Raw genomic sequence first — 16,446 nt, forward strand, 5'->3', positions numbered from 1 at the left:
TTAATTCCCATTAAAGCTTTCAAGGCTAGCTTAATCTTTGCTATCGTTTATTGTTATAGTAAATCACAATGTTGTGTTTTCTAAAAGACTTTGGCAGTGGTTTAAAATAAGCAACGTTTAGTTTTATGCGCAAAAGTTGGAACCATAGTTAATATTTGTACTGAGTTTAATTAAATATCACTGTACACAAAGTTTTATTTTGGAAATATTATCCGATCTCTATCCATAAGAGGTACTTGTAATGCCACATTTTACGCACTTAAAACATCGGCACATGCCCTGCAGGGCACATTATTGCCAAACTGGCTTTTAAAATCAGCTCCATGTGCACCAGAGTACGCTAAAAACGGAGATGAAGAAGAAAATGCAAAAGTTCTCTGCAGTTATTATTTTATTATTGTTTATTATTAAAGATGGAGATACTCTTTGCGATTCTGCGCACATTATACTACCTGGTGAGGTGGACGTTAAAAGAACTTTAAGCTCCTACAAGTTGGTCCTTACTTGAACATTGCCCCGATGAGTCTTTTTAAAATTATTTTACCTCTTTGTTAGCTCAGAAAACCTTACCTATATTAAAGAAGTGTTGTTTTAAATGGCATATATTCGGATAAACATTTGTTTATTGCGTTAGAGCGCAAAGCTCCGGTATTTGGATAAGACAATTACGCATGGAGCAAACTAAAAAATGGGAGGTGGGAAGGTGAAATCCGCTGTGTAAATCGATAATACAAAGGGTCTTTTTGTGTGTCGCAAAAATAAAAGCTCGTTTTCTTCTACAATGTGAGCCTGTGTCTGTGCGCTATGACATCTCCAAAAACTTGTCCAAGATCGCCACAATTCAGTGACGCGTTTCTTTTTTCTAATAAAACTTTATTTTAACAACATTAAAGATTAGTAAAACGAGTCAACAGTGTGCAGATACGTTTCAGCTTGGGTAAGGGAGGAAAGGGAAGCGTGGCGGGGCTCAAGCATGATTTACAATTGCCAACAAAGGATCACAAAAAGCTCTCCTTAACTTTCTGTCTAAATATGTGTTTTGGGAACAATCTGATAACCATATGCTTTCAATAAACTAGACAAATATCCAAGGGAGATAGGAGATGGTGCCTTGCTGTTATAAAAGGCCCGAAAAGTCTAAAGTAAACTGAATATTACCACTTTACAAATATTCATTGATGCCAAATCCATATTAGGATATCGTGGACAGGTGTGGGTTGAAGTTGTCAGTCTCTCTCCTTGATTTTTTATCAGTGTGCTGTAGTGTCCTGCTTGTTATGCAAAGTATAGGCAAACATAAGCGGCCAGTTGCTGTGGTAATGGTAGATATCGGAGCAGACTTGGTACGAAAAGTGATTTAACAATATTTAACAATAAACTAAGCAAGCTACCGAGCAGGTGATACCTGCCCGATGCTCCTGATTAATACTTCCTCTGCTACTTCACTTTACAGTCTCCTTTGCTTATTTATTAAACGAAATCTATTTATTATTATTTTAGCAAACAGAGGTACCAGGTGGGGCTTTATTTTCGTCTTCGGCTTTTTGTCTGAAGGACGTTTTGAGGGGGACAATCAAAGTCCAACAACTCGCTGACCAGATTGTTGTCATCCCAAACTAGCAGCGAAGCCATTCAATGTGCCCCCCTCCTCTTGTTCTTTCTAGCAAAGAGCTGCCGGGAGAGAAAAAAAGGAAAAGGAAACTTCTTCAAGAAAGGAAAAACATCTTAAAAACATTTAATTGCAACCCGGATGCCATATGTACACCTCTTGTGAGACCCCTCAACAATATGACTGCCTTTTAGAAAGTATGGAGTGCGCCTTTGGAGACGTGTGCGCTTTTGGAGAAGTGCGCGCGTCGTGACCAGCATGACCCCGAACACACTTTACACAAGAAGTAATTCACTTTTAATGTGCTTTGGAGTTTCCTTTCACAGGCAAGGCATTGTACCTCTCACCCCAGCTTTTGAAGGCAGTGTACACCAATTATAGCGGAATAGGTGTCCTTTGGAGACAGTTTGTCTTTTTGTAAAGATTGGAGATTTTAAACACAAATAGGACGGTGGCTGCAAGTCGCCCCCTTTCACCCTCTAAACTACTACGTAATGTTTTTTCTTTGTTTCTGATAGCTTATTTGCGAAACCTCGTGTTCATTAGCGGCTCTTTGTAGATAAAAAAGAGCAAATGTTGAATTTTCAGCGAGGGGATGGTAGCTTCAGGGGACATGTGACATTAAGGCTTTAATCGGTTATAAATGTTTCATTTAGACAGTAAAGATAACCTATTTATAAAAAGTTATTTCTCTTGGAGGTTTTAATTTAAGAAGACTATTTTAGTCTTCTACAGAACCCGTAAAGAAATACGGTGAATTTGCACTTACCTGTCTGTCTGCTGGCCGGAACGTACCTGAATAAATCAAAAATATGATTTTATTTGCAGCGTTGTATATTCAGTAAGTCAACGATAAAGAAATAATTTAATAAACTTGTAATTTAACAAACATATGCACTAATTGCCCAATTTCTTTCACAACTCTAGTGAATCACAATGAACAGTTAACAAAAAAAAAAAGAAAAAGAAAAAAGAGTCAGGTCAGCTGAGTTGTTTGATGAAAGTAACACAATCTAAAGGGTGAAAGCTTCCATATCAAAATCCCAAACAATTGTAATTAGCCTAAAAACACAATTCTGGAGGAGTTTTCAAACCTGTCATATTTTAGGTGTTTAATTTGGGTTATTCGTATACATCATAGTATTTATGATATATACGCATAGTAAGATGCATGTAAAAATTGACCCTGGCCAAGACTTCGTTCATAACAAGTGCCTATACTCAATTTTGAACAATAGATCTATTTAGAATATAAAAATTCCCATCGAACTGTAATAAATGGATGATTGATCCTTAATGAATGTTTCAGAAAGCAGGGGGAATCTATTTTACCGGTATTACAGCACTCATTTTAGAGGAAAAACATCTATTATCAGTAATATCATACCTCCCTTTACTTAAGAAATGAAAAAAGAACAGTCATAATAACTCAAATATGTTTTATTGAAAGTGAAAATGGCGAGAGCATCATTCTGGAACAATTGGGAATTATTATATACATATTTATAACCATTACATCCATTAAGCACTCTGCTCAGTTCTGTATCATTAAAAAATATCATCACTATCGTCTATAATGATTGATATAAACATTTTTTTAATAGCGTAACACTTAGAACACAAAACATAAAAGCTTCAGGTGTACCTCACAACAGCCTCATTGCACAAGATTTAATAACACCTGTACCACAGGCTAAAATTTTAAAATGTTTGAATTTTGTATATTTTGGGTCACTTTCGGGGGAAAAAATAAATACATTTCAGGCAAAAAGAATTATATTTAGGATATTTTTTTACTTGTTTTATATGACAAACAGATGAAGAGCTTAACTGTAAATATGATTAAAGTGACGCACAGACTATCCAGGGCAATTTAACTACATGGACTTCAGTTACCACTACAACAGCAAAAGAGCACAACACATAATGTGTCTGGGTTATTGTGTTGGTCCAGCCTTATTCCACAAGTCAACCTAATTTAGTAACTTTATTTATTTATTTGCTTTTAAGACGACCAATTTAATTTGATCAATAAAACGGCAGCAGTACTATTACTTTTTTAATTGTCTCCAAAAGAAGATATTCCACTGAAAACTATAGTGTATTTAGATGTGCAGTTACAGTACCCGGCAGCTCTGCGGCGCTGTTTTCCCTTCTAGACAAAATTTCGTCTTGTTACACAAAATGCTAAATGAGGCGTTCACTGATGTTACAAATATGTTTATTTTAAGTAGAATAAAAGTAAACGAGTATGATCCAGTTGTAAACAAGAACGTGTCTATCACGGAATGAGAACCATTATCTGTCTTTATAATTATGTGAGAATCAGAGATTGTGACCTTTAGTAATATATGTTTTTAGATACCTTTTTTAGCTTGCCAAAAATATTGATTGTTCTCCCCTGAAGAAAACTCAAATGCCGAAATGATCTGAGCAATGCACAGTCATACATCTGAATAAATGTCCATAAATTAAGATTTATTACGAAAAGGTACTTTGTTGTCTGCTCGTCAAACATTTCTGGGGTAAAGGTCACTGACTCAAGACGTAAATATTTCAATAAATACGGTGGTTTCCATGGCATTACTGGACTCACATGATGGTGAATTGTCTTTTACGTGGCGTCTCTGAACGCAGCATTTCACATCCAGTTGTGGGTGTGAAAACGTGCGACGTTCCTGCGACTCGGAGGGAAGATCTACAAAGCACGCGGTGCCTGGCAGATTGCTGGTTTTCACAGCGGCGCAGCGTCTTCAGATCTACACATGCGCAGTTATACGCGTGTCTATTTGTTACTTCCTCAATCAGGGTTAGCTTGCTGCTGTGTTTGGTAGTAGCATGTAGATGAGAGTAGAGGACTCATAGCAAAGGCTGCTGGAGGTGACTTTCCCGAGAAGCAGGCTAAATAAAGGGAACTTTCGGTTACAGTTTGCCTCGAGAACATGGACTACTGGGTAGGTGTCTCTGTACTTTCTCTTCGTCTCACGTTACAGGCAGTGTGGCAGACGGGACAATGACAGTGCGGCTTCAGGACGCCCGAAGAAGCAGACTTGTTTATCAGTACTGAAGTGAGCTAATGGCCCGAGTTGTTTTGCTGTGAGGGATGCTCCGAGTCCACAAACACTGGCAGGCACTTTTGTTATGAGAGCTTCGTGTTACAGACATATGGTTGTTTTTCAGAAAACATTTAACCTTCATCGATACTTTTTGGCCCTGGTATAAAAAGATGGTATAAAAGATGTAACTGCAGGTTCATGGTGCACTTTTATTGGTTTAAAGTCTAATAAAATGAGATCCTTCCTCTCTGTGTGCGTGTTTTGCGGCTCCTTCACTATTGTTTATTGTGGCCTGCCTCTGTTTAAAAGTAGAAATCCTGTTCAACATAAACCTGCAGGAAGTTTAAACAAAGCACTACTCTTAGTAGTCCCACGGGAGAGTTGTTTAAGATTGTGCAAGCAGTGTTTTTTTTTTTTTCTTTCTTTCTAATTGAAGTCATCAGAGGCAGACAAAAGACACGGCAGTAGATGGCAGCTGGTCTGACACAGATCTGCTGTCAGGGCAGAAATCACTCTGAGCTCCTCCAGGTCATCACAGGAGAGAGAAGTAATTATCTCAAGGGGGGAAAAAACTAAACAAAAAACATACTTTTGATGTTGACCAAAATATCGTTTGATACTGTGGCAGTCTCGAGGCTTTGTAGAGGTTTAAATAAAAAATTTCCAGACACCACATCTGTAATTATTCTCCCCCCTCAGTGATCTCCTCATCTCTCTTTGAGCTTTGGTGATGTTTTAGCAAGCTGACTGTTTTTTCCTTGATGTATCCAGGAGCAGCCACCTCACGCCCAGTATATTTCCATGAGAACATGACCTCCCCTTTGAAACAACAAAAGGTCTGATTAGAAGAATAGTTAAATGTTGTTTAGGGTGGGGGTGAGCAAAAGAATGGGTGTCCACTGTTCAACAATGAGTAGCACAAAACTGGTACAAGAGGCTTTGTGTGAACTTGGTGTAAGTTTTCCTGAGGGAAAGCTGTGTGTGTGGGATCTGAGGCTGAAGTAGAGTCAAAAAAGGGAGTGATCTAATCTTTATTTATTTATTCATGTATTTATTTATTTGTTTAGTTGACAGATGTGTGACAGCGATCAAATATGGGCTGTGTGCTAAGTTACATGCCTGTCATGACTCAAGTCAAGCTTCCCATTCAACATATGTTAGTGGCTTATTTTCTGTTGCTTCAGTCGGCTCTTTGCAGCGGATCTTGCTAAACCTGTATGAGAACAGGCTGTCCAAATCAGGCAGGTATGGCAGCTGCTGTCTGGTCAGGGGGTAGTACTCCCATGGCTCACTAACAACCCTTTACCTAGGATTTAATTGGGGGGGAAACAACATCTTAGGTTGTTCTTTCACACAATAAACTGCCTTTCCGTCGCACTAAGAGGACTCGCCTCATTGTGTTATTTTTGCTGTGGCAGAACAGATTGTGATTAGTTAAGATACTGCTGTTGAACCTTAAGCTTCCTTATTGCAGCTGAGGTGGCAAGTCCTCACGATCAAACTGCCTGCAGTTGTGTTGTAAAAAGACTTTGTGAGGGAGATAATGGAAAGATAAATTTGCTGCGCTTATGCAATCCCATTGACGGGCATTTCACTCCGATTAAGGCTCACTTAGATCTCCTCGGGCTAAATCGCTACATACACATTTGGACTGACAGGAAAGCATTCACCTGTGATCGTGCTTTGAAAGAGACGTAAATTATACCTTGTCGTAAATTTGTAGCTCAGTCTTTCCCGTCTCGTCTAATCCTGACTCATTACCTTAGCGGGCTGGATGTGTTATGTGACTAGTGGGAGGAGTCTTCTTGTAGATCTACAGTTCGCTCAACGTGTTCTCTCACTTTCACCTGGTGTACCGAGTGCTGGCTGTCTCTTCACCTGACAGTCAGGAAAAGTGCAGAGTGCGTTTAAAGTGTGTGAGGGTGGGAACTGTAGGTCTGGCAATGTCTTCAAAAGTAAGTACTCACACTTGAAAGATTAGTTACTTTCCTTTAAAGTAACTGGATGTGTTGTCAGTCACTGTCTTTGACGGTTTATGGCCTGACCTGCAGTGTTTTACTGGACATCTATACATCTGCGCCTATCGCACAGTCACAAGTCACGTGTCTTGTTTAAAAAAGAAATTCAGATTAAGTGAGCTGAAATTTAACTGTTACCTCATTTTGCAGGAAAAGCAGTCATTATGCTGTCAAACAGTGACTAACTTTCTCAATACATGGCACGCAGTGGTAACTTCCCCATATCACCACAGTCGTGTGAGAGATCTGTATCACAGGAAACATGAGTGCTGTTGACTGAATAGTTTGACCCTTCTGTAAATCCAATATGTTGTTAGAGAAAAGCTGATGGTTGCTCTGCACTTCTGTTGTAATGCATATTGTGTGTCTCTATGTCCAGAGTGTCTTGGAGGTGTATAAGGAGATGGTGCTGCTGTATTTGGAGGAGGGCCGGCAGCAGGTGAACTCGCGCTGCGCCCATCTGGAGCCGTGGCAGATCATCGGAGTGACCGTGATCACCACAGTGGGAGCACTATGGGTCAAAGGCTTCCTCTTCCAGCAAGAAAGTAATCTTTCACACAAGAAGAATGGGTCCAAAGTAGGCCTGCTAGAGTCTTTGAGACTTTAGATAACGCATGTAATCAGCTAACCATCTGCTAATGTAGTGCACACTATCTAGAATTGCGGCACAACCGAGCAAAGCCATCATTTGTCTAGACTTTCCAGATCTTTCAATGAATCGGTGCTTAAATTCCTCAGCGAGTAGGTCAGAGCCAGCATCTGTAGCTCTCTGAGAGGGAAAGGTCAGTGTGGCTTCTTGGTAAAATCTAGCTCTTTAGTGTGTTTGCGAGCAGAGCGAAAGGGGCTCATGACTACGCCTTCCCTTAACGTGTGATTATGGGTCACAGTCAGCTGCTTAATATTTGTGGGTGCATGCATGCCAACATTTCACCACAGCTGCTGCCTTGTGTTTTCTGATTAATAGGTCTGACATCACGAATCAAGAAGCAGTGCTTTAGACTCATCAGAAAAATACCCTTCGTCGGCGGGGCAGTAAGTATCAGTGGTAAATCTCTTCCCTTTTTTATTTTCCCCCCTTCTGGTGTGCGCTGATGAGTGTCTGGGGTTATTATGAGTCATTCTTGGATGACTGCATATCAAAGTCATGGAGGGGTTGGGTGGGAATGAAGGACCTTTGGCACAATTAAGATGATGCTCTGGTGATAACATGTGGTTACTTCTGTTCAGTCAGCAATATTGTTACTTCTCCTATATCCATTTTAGGTTATGGGTTACGTTACTCTACTGCTGTTTGTGACTGTTTGTGCCTGTAAAGTAACTCTGTCCTCTCTTTGTATCAGATCCAGAGCAAGCTGAACAAGGCTTTGGATGACATGTCTGCTAGTCTATGTACCCTCAAGGAAGGGATGAGCTACACCACAGAGCTTCCCTCCAAAGGTCTCTCTCAGGCCAAAGTAATGGAGAAAATCAAGGAGTATGACACCCTGAGTAAGTCCTCATTCAGCCCTGAGATTCCTGCTTCTTTATCAGTATCACAAAGTATTTCTAATCTTCATTGCTGATAAGAAAACTTGTGTACTTATCTTTCAAAAGGATAAAAAGATATCTTTGAGAAAGCCAGTGATTTCTCAAGACTCAATGTTTTGTTGCAGATGAGGTGAAGTGGGAGAAGGGATTGGTTTCTGGGGCAGTGTACTGGGGTGATGAGTCACTGACCAAACTCCTAGTGAAGGTATGCATCTCTGTATACATTTGCAGATTTTGGCATTCCAAGCATTAATGGCCAGGGTCAAGCTTGAATACGTTTTGGAGTTTTTACAGTAGCAAAGTTATTTTTTGATTTCATTTCCTGGTCGGTCCTTTCGATGACATTGGTTTCACCCTGGTTTGAGGGTTGCAGTTTATGCAACACTTTACTACTTTTGTCATTCATTTGTTTGTTTGTTTGGGGTTATTTTTAGGTATATGGAGATTTTGCATGGAGCAATCCACTCCACCCAGACATTTTTCCTGGCGTACGGAAGATGGAAGCAGAGGTTGTCAGAATGGCTTGCACACTCTTCCATGGTGGGCCTAACTCCTGTGGCACAGTAAGTCACCATACAGTATACACTTGCAAGAAAAGGATTGATTTTCTATATCAGCAGGATTTCCGTCACAGTCACAGTTATACAATAATTATAATAATACACTTTTAGTCTAGTCTCCTTAATAGAAATACAAAGAACTCAAAAGTAACTCAAAGTCATGAAAAGTAATAATAAGACTTTGCTGAATATCTGACCACTTTTATGATCAATGCAGAAATTCTGGTGATCCCAAAGATTTCTTTTTTGCAACTCTGTTATCAGACCGATGCACAAACCTCTATCCCTACATTTAGAAAAGGTGGACTGAATTTGTCTTATGCTTACATCTCCTTTGTGCAGGTCACTTCAGGAGGAACCGAGAGCATACTGATGGCCTGCAAAGCATACAGAGACATGGCATACGAGCGAGGTGTCAAACACCCTGAAATGTAAGCCGAGCTTTACAGGACACAGGGGCCATGTCAAGGCTTGTTCCTGCCAGAAAAAGTCATGAAATCATTTTCGTGTCCTGCTTTTGTTTCTGCAGCCTTGCACCTGTGAGCGTCCACGCAGCTTTTGACAAAGCGGCACATTATTTTGGGATGAAGCTGGTTCACATTCCTCTCGACAAGAAAACTATGAAAGTGGATGTGAAGGTGAGAGAGAACACGTGTAGACAGCATGTGCTGACTTCTGTTTCCAGGCATTATTTATTTCAGTGTTGTTTGTTCTCTTTCAAGGCCATGAGGAGAGCCATCAGCAAGAACACAGCCATGCTTGTCTGCTCAGCTCCCCAGTTTCCTCATGGAATCATAGATCCCATTGAGGAAGTAGCCAAGGTTAGAAGTGCACCAATTTTTTTTTTTTTTTTTTATGTACTCTTGACAAAAACTGGGAAGTCAAATCCCTCACACTTTCCCTCGATGTGTTGCAGCTGGCTGTACGCTACAACATCCCGATGCATGTGGATGCCTGTCTGGGTGGTTTTCTTATTGTGTTCATGGCCAAGGCTGGTTACCCACTCGCCCCATTTGACTTCAGGGTAAAAGGTGTTACCAGCATCTCTGCAGACACACACAAGGTAAGGAGTGGCTGAACAGCCTTCAGATCAAATCTTTCTAGAACAATATACATGTGTGTACATACCACACATAGAACAATCTATGTGTGGTATGTACAGGGATATGCTTGCTTTAATTCTGTACCTTGTGTGCATGTATCTCTCCAGTATGGCTACGCCCCCAAAGGTTCCTCAGTGATCCTCTACAGCGATAAAAAGTACCGTCAGTACCAATACTTTGTAGCTGCTGACTGGCAAGGGGGGATCTATGCCTCACCCTCTATAGCGGGCTCCAGGCCAGGAGGAATCATCGCCGCCTGCTGGGCGACCATGATGTATATGGGAGAGAACGGCTACGTAGACGCCACCAGGAAGATCGTCAGCACAGCTCGCAAGATCAAAACAGAGTAAGACACAGATTTGTTACACTGAAGAGAACAAATTACGGAGTCCGTAATTTGTTATCTCCTTTAACATTCTTCTGTCTTCTTTTCTGTTGGTCAGAATCCGCAAGATTAAAGGGGTGTTTGTGTTTGGGGATCCGGAGGTGTCGGTGGTGGCCATCGGCTCGGATGATTTTGATATTTTCCGTCTGTCTAACGCACTGACGTCAAAGGGCTGGAATCTGAACACATTGCAGTACCCGTCCAGGTAGATGTAAAACAAACGATAACGTCTCAGTAAATGTGATGGCATGATAAATATTTACACCTCACAATCGTCGCTTTCACAGCATCCACATTTGCTGCACAGTTTTGCACACTCAGCCAGGGGTCGCTGATCACTTTATTCGTGATGTCAAAGAGCAGGTCGCCATCATCATGAAGAACCCCAAAGAGAAAACTACAGGAAAGGTGAGTTTGCTTTAGTTATCTACATAGTCATCATTAACAGTTTAGCACCATGTGGGTTTTTTAAGAAGTTTAAATAACACAAAGACACCAATCATTCTTTATCATTACATCACAGTTTTGCTTTGATGATCGAAGACAGGATGTTGTAATCCTATTGTAATGACAGGGTCACAGTCTAAGCCTACTGCATATAGACAAATTCATACCTTATTCAGCTACTTCACCTGACTTTAGACTGTAGGAGGAAACCAAGGGAGATTACATATTACTGTAGATCCAAACAATACCTTTATCATTCAAATCAAGCTGACTTCATCTTTGTAGTGCTTGCAAGTGTAGCCACTGGAGAGGAACCATGCTGAGTGCTGTATATTTAGCTTTCCTTTCTGTTTAACATTCTGTGGGTATTTTGGGAAGGGAAGTGGCATTTTGCATTGTTGTTGTATAAAACCTTCGATTTGAGTCGACACAAGCAGCTATTTTGTGTGTCAGCTTTTAAACTCCACCCACGTGGGGACAAGCAGCACTGTGCCCGACAGGTTTGTCAGCAGTGTAGTTAACACTGAGAACAGATCTCGCTGCAGATTAAGGTGAATTCCATATAACTAGAGTTTAGTTTCTCAATTTCTCAAGTTTCATTTGTTCTTCAGTCAGTTCACTCATCACATTGGAGAGGTACAAGAGGTTATATGAATCCAAACACAACAAAAAAAACCCCCAAAACTGTAACATCTGTGCTGCCATTTAACTGGAACGTTTTATTAATGCAGCTGCCTTCTGCGTCTGAAAGTATATAGCTAAGAGAAAACCTATTTTAGGAGACAGATGATGTGTCTGGATGTTTGTAAGCTCACTGATGTTCCTGCTCTTGCAGGGAGCGATCTACGGCATGGCCCAGGCCATCCCAGATAGATCCCTGGTCACGGAGATCTCCCGAGGTTTCTTGGACTGTCTCTACAGCACTGAGGTGACCAAGTCAAACATCAGCCACATGAATGGCAACGGCAAAGCCCACTGAAAAGGGATTGGTCCCTCCTGGCCCGACAACACTGCATGCAGGGAAATGCTCTCGCCTCCTCCCAGAGCTCTGATTTTTAAATCATTCAACGGTTGCCTTATCTTGCATACCTGCACCATACATATATATATAAACAAACATCTGCAGCAATCTTTGAAGCACAAGCCATTGTCATTCTAATCAGCCTAGAGGGAAATTCCTTGTAACACTGCGCCTAAATGGTACAGAGAAGACATGACTGGGTCCAAACGAGTTTTAACCTATGATTTGATTTTAAATTATGTAGAAGAAATGTGTTTGTTGTTTTTTTTCTGTTTTACATTTCATTTCAATTTTAGCTTTCATTTAATACATGTCTGTCATGATATCTACTGATTGCATAGTAAAACCTTTCAGTTTTTTTAATACCAGAACATTTCAACTCAATGCCGTCACCGCTTCACTTCGCTGTCCACGACGACTTTGCAAAAACAAACCACTCGAAAGCTTAAAATTTGCTCAAATCGCTGTGCTGCCTGTAGCTTATAAACTGATGTACTGCTCTGAACTGGCTGTACATGCCTGTGTATTATCATCAAAAGGTGGTTTAATGTAAAAGCACTGCAATGCCCTAAAAACTACATATCAGGTTATTATGTACATCACTTGAAACCAGAGTTTATCTGCAAACCTGAACATGTATGTCCTTGTTTTGTTAGCACTCATTTACCTTCATTTGTGGTCCATCTACTGTGGTTGGTATTGTAGATGGTGGGAATGGGAGTTTTTAATGTTATTAATATCCACTAAAACTCTTAATTTTAATAAGAGAGAACAGGGGCATTAGTATTTTGAAAGAGGCTAGTGATATCCAAAGCTCTTCAGCCACTTATCAGTTACTTGGATAATCAAGTAGCAGAAACTCAATTATTCCTCTGTATTCTGCAAAGTCACCTGTGTGTCACCTCGTTGTAATAATTTGTGTCCTAATTCAATCTACCTCAGTTTCCACTAAATGCAAACATCATTATTTCATCCAGTGAAACCCATTCAAACTGGGCGTCACTTTTCCATTTCTCACATAACAAAAGCGTTACAGCATTTGGGGCATTTGACAGACTGCACTAAAGTGTTCTTAAATACACTGAAAGGGAACATCTCCGCTGTGACCGATCCACAGATGGAGATTCTTTAAACTTGGGAGAAATCAGCTGTTTGTCCTGACTTACTGTGGACATGATGTATTCTAGTAAATATCTAGTCAGCAGGATATGTTACTCACAGGTTGATAACTTAACAATGCATACTGTAACACCAAAAGGACCTTGCTCTCTGTTTCTCGCATGCTTTCATCTAACATTGCTGAAAATTCCTTGAATTTAGTTCCATGTTTGTGCAATATGTAACTTCTCCTTGATGAAGTGTAACAAATGGGAATGCTCTATATGTTTAGCAGAAACATTGTAGTGAATGACAACTTATCAGCCTTGATTAGTAAATTTTAAGCATTTGTGTGACCGCTCCATTTTGCTTCATTTGACTCTTTTTGTGAATGTTTGTGTTTCAACTGTTTTTATTTACTGGGAACTTTTTGAAGAGATTTGGCATGAATGTAATTACAGTCTCACACTTGCAAGAATTTCCCATCTTGTAGCCAGTGCCTGGTTTAAAGACTGATTAAACAATCCAACTAACAGTTAAAGTTCATACCATCGTGTGTCCATTCTTTCATCCTGAAATACTGTGGTCAGTAATAAGGTGCAGAAAGCCATGCTGATACAAACAATTAAAAAGGACTAATCCTATTGCGTTCAAGAAATGCGACAAACTAATGATTGAATGTTCAAGAACTCTGCATTGTTGTTTTAGGCAGCAGCTGGCACGGATAATCCTGTAAAAGATTCTCTGAAGGTCTACACAGTAAATCTTCCCTGGCAGTGACATTATGTAGCAGTGATGTGTTTGACCTCATGCTGACATTGCAGTCTTTCCAACAAAGGGGATTGGGCTTAGCTGACTGTAGCAGATGGCTCTACAGTGATGTTTTCAATAAAGTGGATTCAAATCATTTCTTAGTCGTCTTTTTAAGTTACAACAGAAAACAGTGTGACGGGGAAAAAAATCATTTTAATGACAAAGTTGAAAAACACGTAGTACACAACACACATGTTGGGACCAGAGGTGTGGAGCTATGTGATAAACTACCAGAGCGCACCGACCACGTGCATTTCCACGTTAAGCGGAGCATGTAAACATAGTGGCAGTTTACATACTTATTCATTTGTCACTGATCACACGATCAAATGTTAGACTAGTTTCAACTCAGGTTCCCTCCTGCTCTCTCTGTTTCTCGCTTATTTCCTTCCAGAATAAGTGAATTTGTAACCGGTTAAAACCGTGATCTTGTTGAGACAGCTGTTCAAGAGAGGCAGGTTGTGTGTTTCCTTCAGAGAAGGGTTGCTTCGCTGTAAAAACCTGAGATGTGTGTGTAACAGCTGGATTTCTGGACAATTGGACTGCGATCAAGTGAGCCCTCACATACGAAGTCATAGTCCGAAATGTCACAGCCCGAAATGTTGTTGCATATTATGGTACGAGTGCCGAATGGCTTAGAAACACGAGTCTTCTGTATACTGGCATTTTACTATTTTACTACTCAGTCCATTTCGACTTTTGAAATATTAGCAGTTGAAATATAACATAAATTACTTTATGAGTCTCACGCTGCACGATCTGATATCCTCCTGTTGGCTGAGCACTAGATGAGGCCCAGATATGAAGATTGTGCTGGTGTTGTGGTCAACCCAGTTCCGACATTGGCCTTTTATTGTGGGCAGTCTAAGGGAAACGTGCAACATTCATGCTGTCTAATCAGCACCTTGACATGCCACACCTGTGAGGTGGGATGGATAATCTCGGTAAAGGAGAAGTGCTCACTAACACAGATTTAAACAGATTTGTGAACAATATTTGAGAGTAATGTGTCCTTTGTGTGTGTAAAAAATGTTTCAGGTCTTTGAGTTCAGCTCATGAAAAATTGGAGCAAAAACAAAAGTGTTGCGTTTATATTTTTGTTCAGTGTAGGTAGAAAATAACAGGCTAAGAATTGCTAGATAATATTAATAATCCAGGTTTGGCTAGGGAGGTGTTTTTCTTTCTGTCTTTTTTCCAGGAAAGTAGAAGATGCAGACGAGCTGAGACGTGGACGGAGTGGAGGAGAAGATCCGCAGGGGGAAATGGCAGGACCGCCACGTCGCTATCCAGAAGAAGATAGTCATACTAATACTTGTTTTTGTTGTGGTATAAAACTGTTTTGGCTGCTAAGAGGGGCATCCTTTTTGTGAAGCAGACTAGGTGTACATCTGGTGGAGGATCTTACATGGTCAGTAAACAAAACCAAAACAGTGAAGAAGGTGCAGCAGCACTTCTTCTTTCTCGGGAGACTGAAGGGATTCGGCATGAGCCCCCGCATCCTCAGGACCTTGAACTGCTGTGGCATTGAGAGCATCCTCACTGAATGCATCACCACATGGTACAGCACCGCTTACAACCGCAAAGCTCCCCAGAGAGTGGTGCAGTGTGCTGAAAGGATAATTGGAGGTGAGCTTCCCTCCCTCCAGGACATCTACTGTCGTGGCCAAAAGTTTTGAGAATTACATAAATATTGGAAATTGGAAAAGTTGCTGCTTAAGTTTGTATAATAGCAATTTGCATACACTCCATAATGTTATGAAGAGTGATCAGATGAATTGCATAGTCCTTCTTTGCCATGAAAATTAACTTAATCCCCAAAAAACCTTTCCACTGCTTTCCATTGCTGTCATTAAAGGACCTGCTGAGATCATTTCAGTAATCGTCTTGTTAACTCAGGTAAGAATGTTGACGAGCACAAGGCTGGGGATCATTATGTCAGGCTGATTGGATTAGAATGGCAGACCTGACATGTTAAAAGGAGGGTGATGCTTGAAATCATTGTTCTTCCATTGTTAACCATGGTGACCTGCAAAGAAACACGTGTAGCCATCATTGTGTTGCATAAATATGGCTTCACAGGCAAGGATATTTTGGCAACTAAGATTGCACCTAAATCAACAATTTATAGGATCATCAAGAACTTCAAGGAAAGAGGTTCAATTCTTGTTAAGAAGGCTTCAGGGCGTCCAAGAAAGTCCAGCAAGCACCAGGATCGTCTCCTAAAGAGGATTCAGCTGCGGGATCGGAGTGCAACCAGTGCAGAGCTTGCTCAGAAATGGCAGCAGGCAGGTGTGAGCGCATCTGCACGCACAGTGAGGCGAAGACTGTTGGAAGATGCCCTGGTGTCAAGAAGGGCAGCAAAGAAGCCACTTCTCTCCAAAAACAACATCAGGGACAGATTGATATTCTGCAGAAAGTATGGTGAATGGACTGCTGAGGACTGGGGCAAAGTCATATTCTCCGATGAAGCCTCTTTCCGATTGTTTGGGGCATCTGGAAAAAGGCTTGTCGGGAGAAGAAAAGGTGAGCGCTATCATCAGTCCTGTGTCATGCAACACGTGTCATGCCAACAGTGAAGCATCCTGAGACCATTCATGTGTGAGGTTGCTTCTCATCCAAGGGAGTGGGCTCACTCACATTTTTGCCCAAAAACACAGCCATGAATAAAGAATGGTACCAAAACACCCTCCAACAGCAACTTCTTCCAACAACAATTTGGTGAAGAACAATGCATTTTCCAGCACGATGGAGCACCGTGCCATAAGGCAAAAGTGATAACTAAGTGGCTCGGGGAACAAAACGTTGAAAT

At 40.8% G+C, this 16,446-nt stretch overlaps 1 protein-coding gene across 3 annotated transcripts; it reads left to right on the top strand.

Moving 5' to 3' along the window:
- The first annotated feature begins 4,551 nt into the window (after positions 1 to 4,551).
- On the top strand, positions 4,552 to 13,370 carry sgpl1 (sphingosine-1-phosphate lyase 1). 3 transcript variants are annotated; one of them, XM_031737889.2, is made up of 14 exons: positions 4,552 to 4,563; positions 7,063 to 7,228; positions 7,648 to 7,715; positions 8,024 to 8,171; positions 8,336 to 8,415; positions 8,645 to 8,773; positions 9,113 to 9,201; positions 9,300 to 9,408; positions 9,493 to 9,591; positions 9,687 to 9,833; positions 9,981 to 10,219; positions 10,317 to 10,463; positions 10,546 to 10,666; positions 11,541 to 13,370. In XM_031737889.2, exons 1-14 carry the CDS (start codon positions 4,552 to 4,554, stop codon positions 11,682 to 11,684), a joined length of 1,698 nt encoding a protein of 565 aa, XP_031593749.1. In that variant the 3' UTR covers positions 11,685 to 13,370. The 3 variants fall into 3 exon arrangements, with proteins under 3 accessions (XP_031593749.1, XP_031593750.1, XP_039477775.1); XM_031737890.2 differs by lacking the exon at positions 4,552 to 4,563 and adding an exon at positions 4,604 to 6,620 and having other exon boundaries at positions 11,541 to 11,684; XM_039621841.1 differs by lacking the exons at positions 4,552 to 4,563; positions 7,063 to 7,228 and having other exon boundaries at positions 7,649 to 7,728.
- Positions 13,371 to 16,446: the final 3,076 nt, after the last annotated feature.

This window comes from Oreochromis aureus, linkage group 13, assembly GCF_013358895.1.
Source record: "Oreochromis aureus strain Israel breed Guangdong linkage group 13, ZZ_aureus, whole genome shotgun sequence".
Taxonomy (NCBI): Eukaryota; Metazoa; Chordata; class Actinopteri; order Cichliformes; family Cichlidae; genus Oreochromis; species Oreochromis aureus.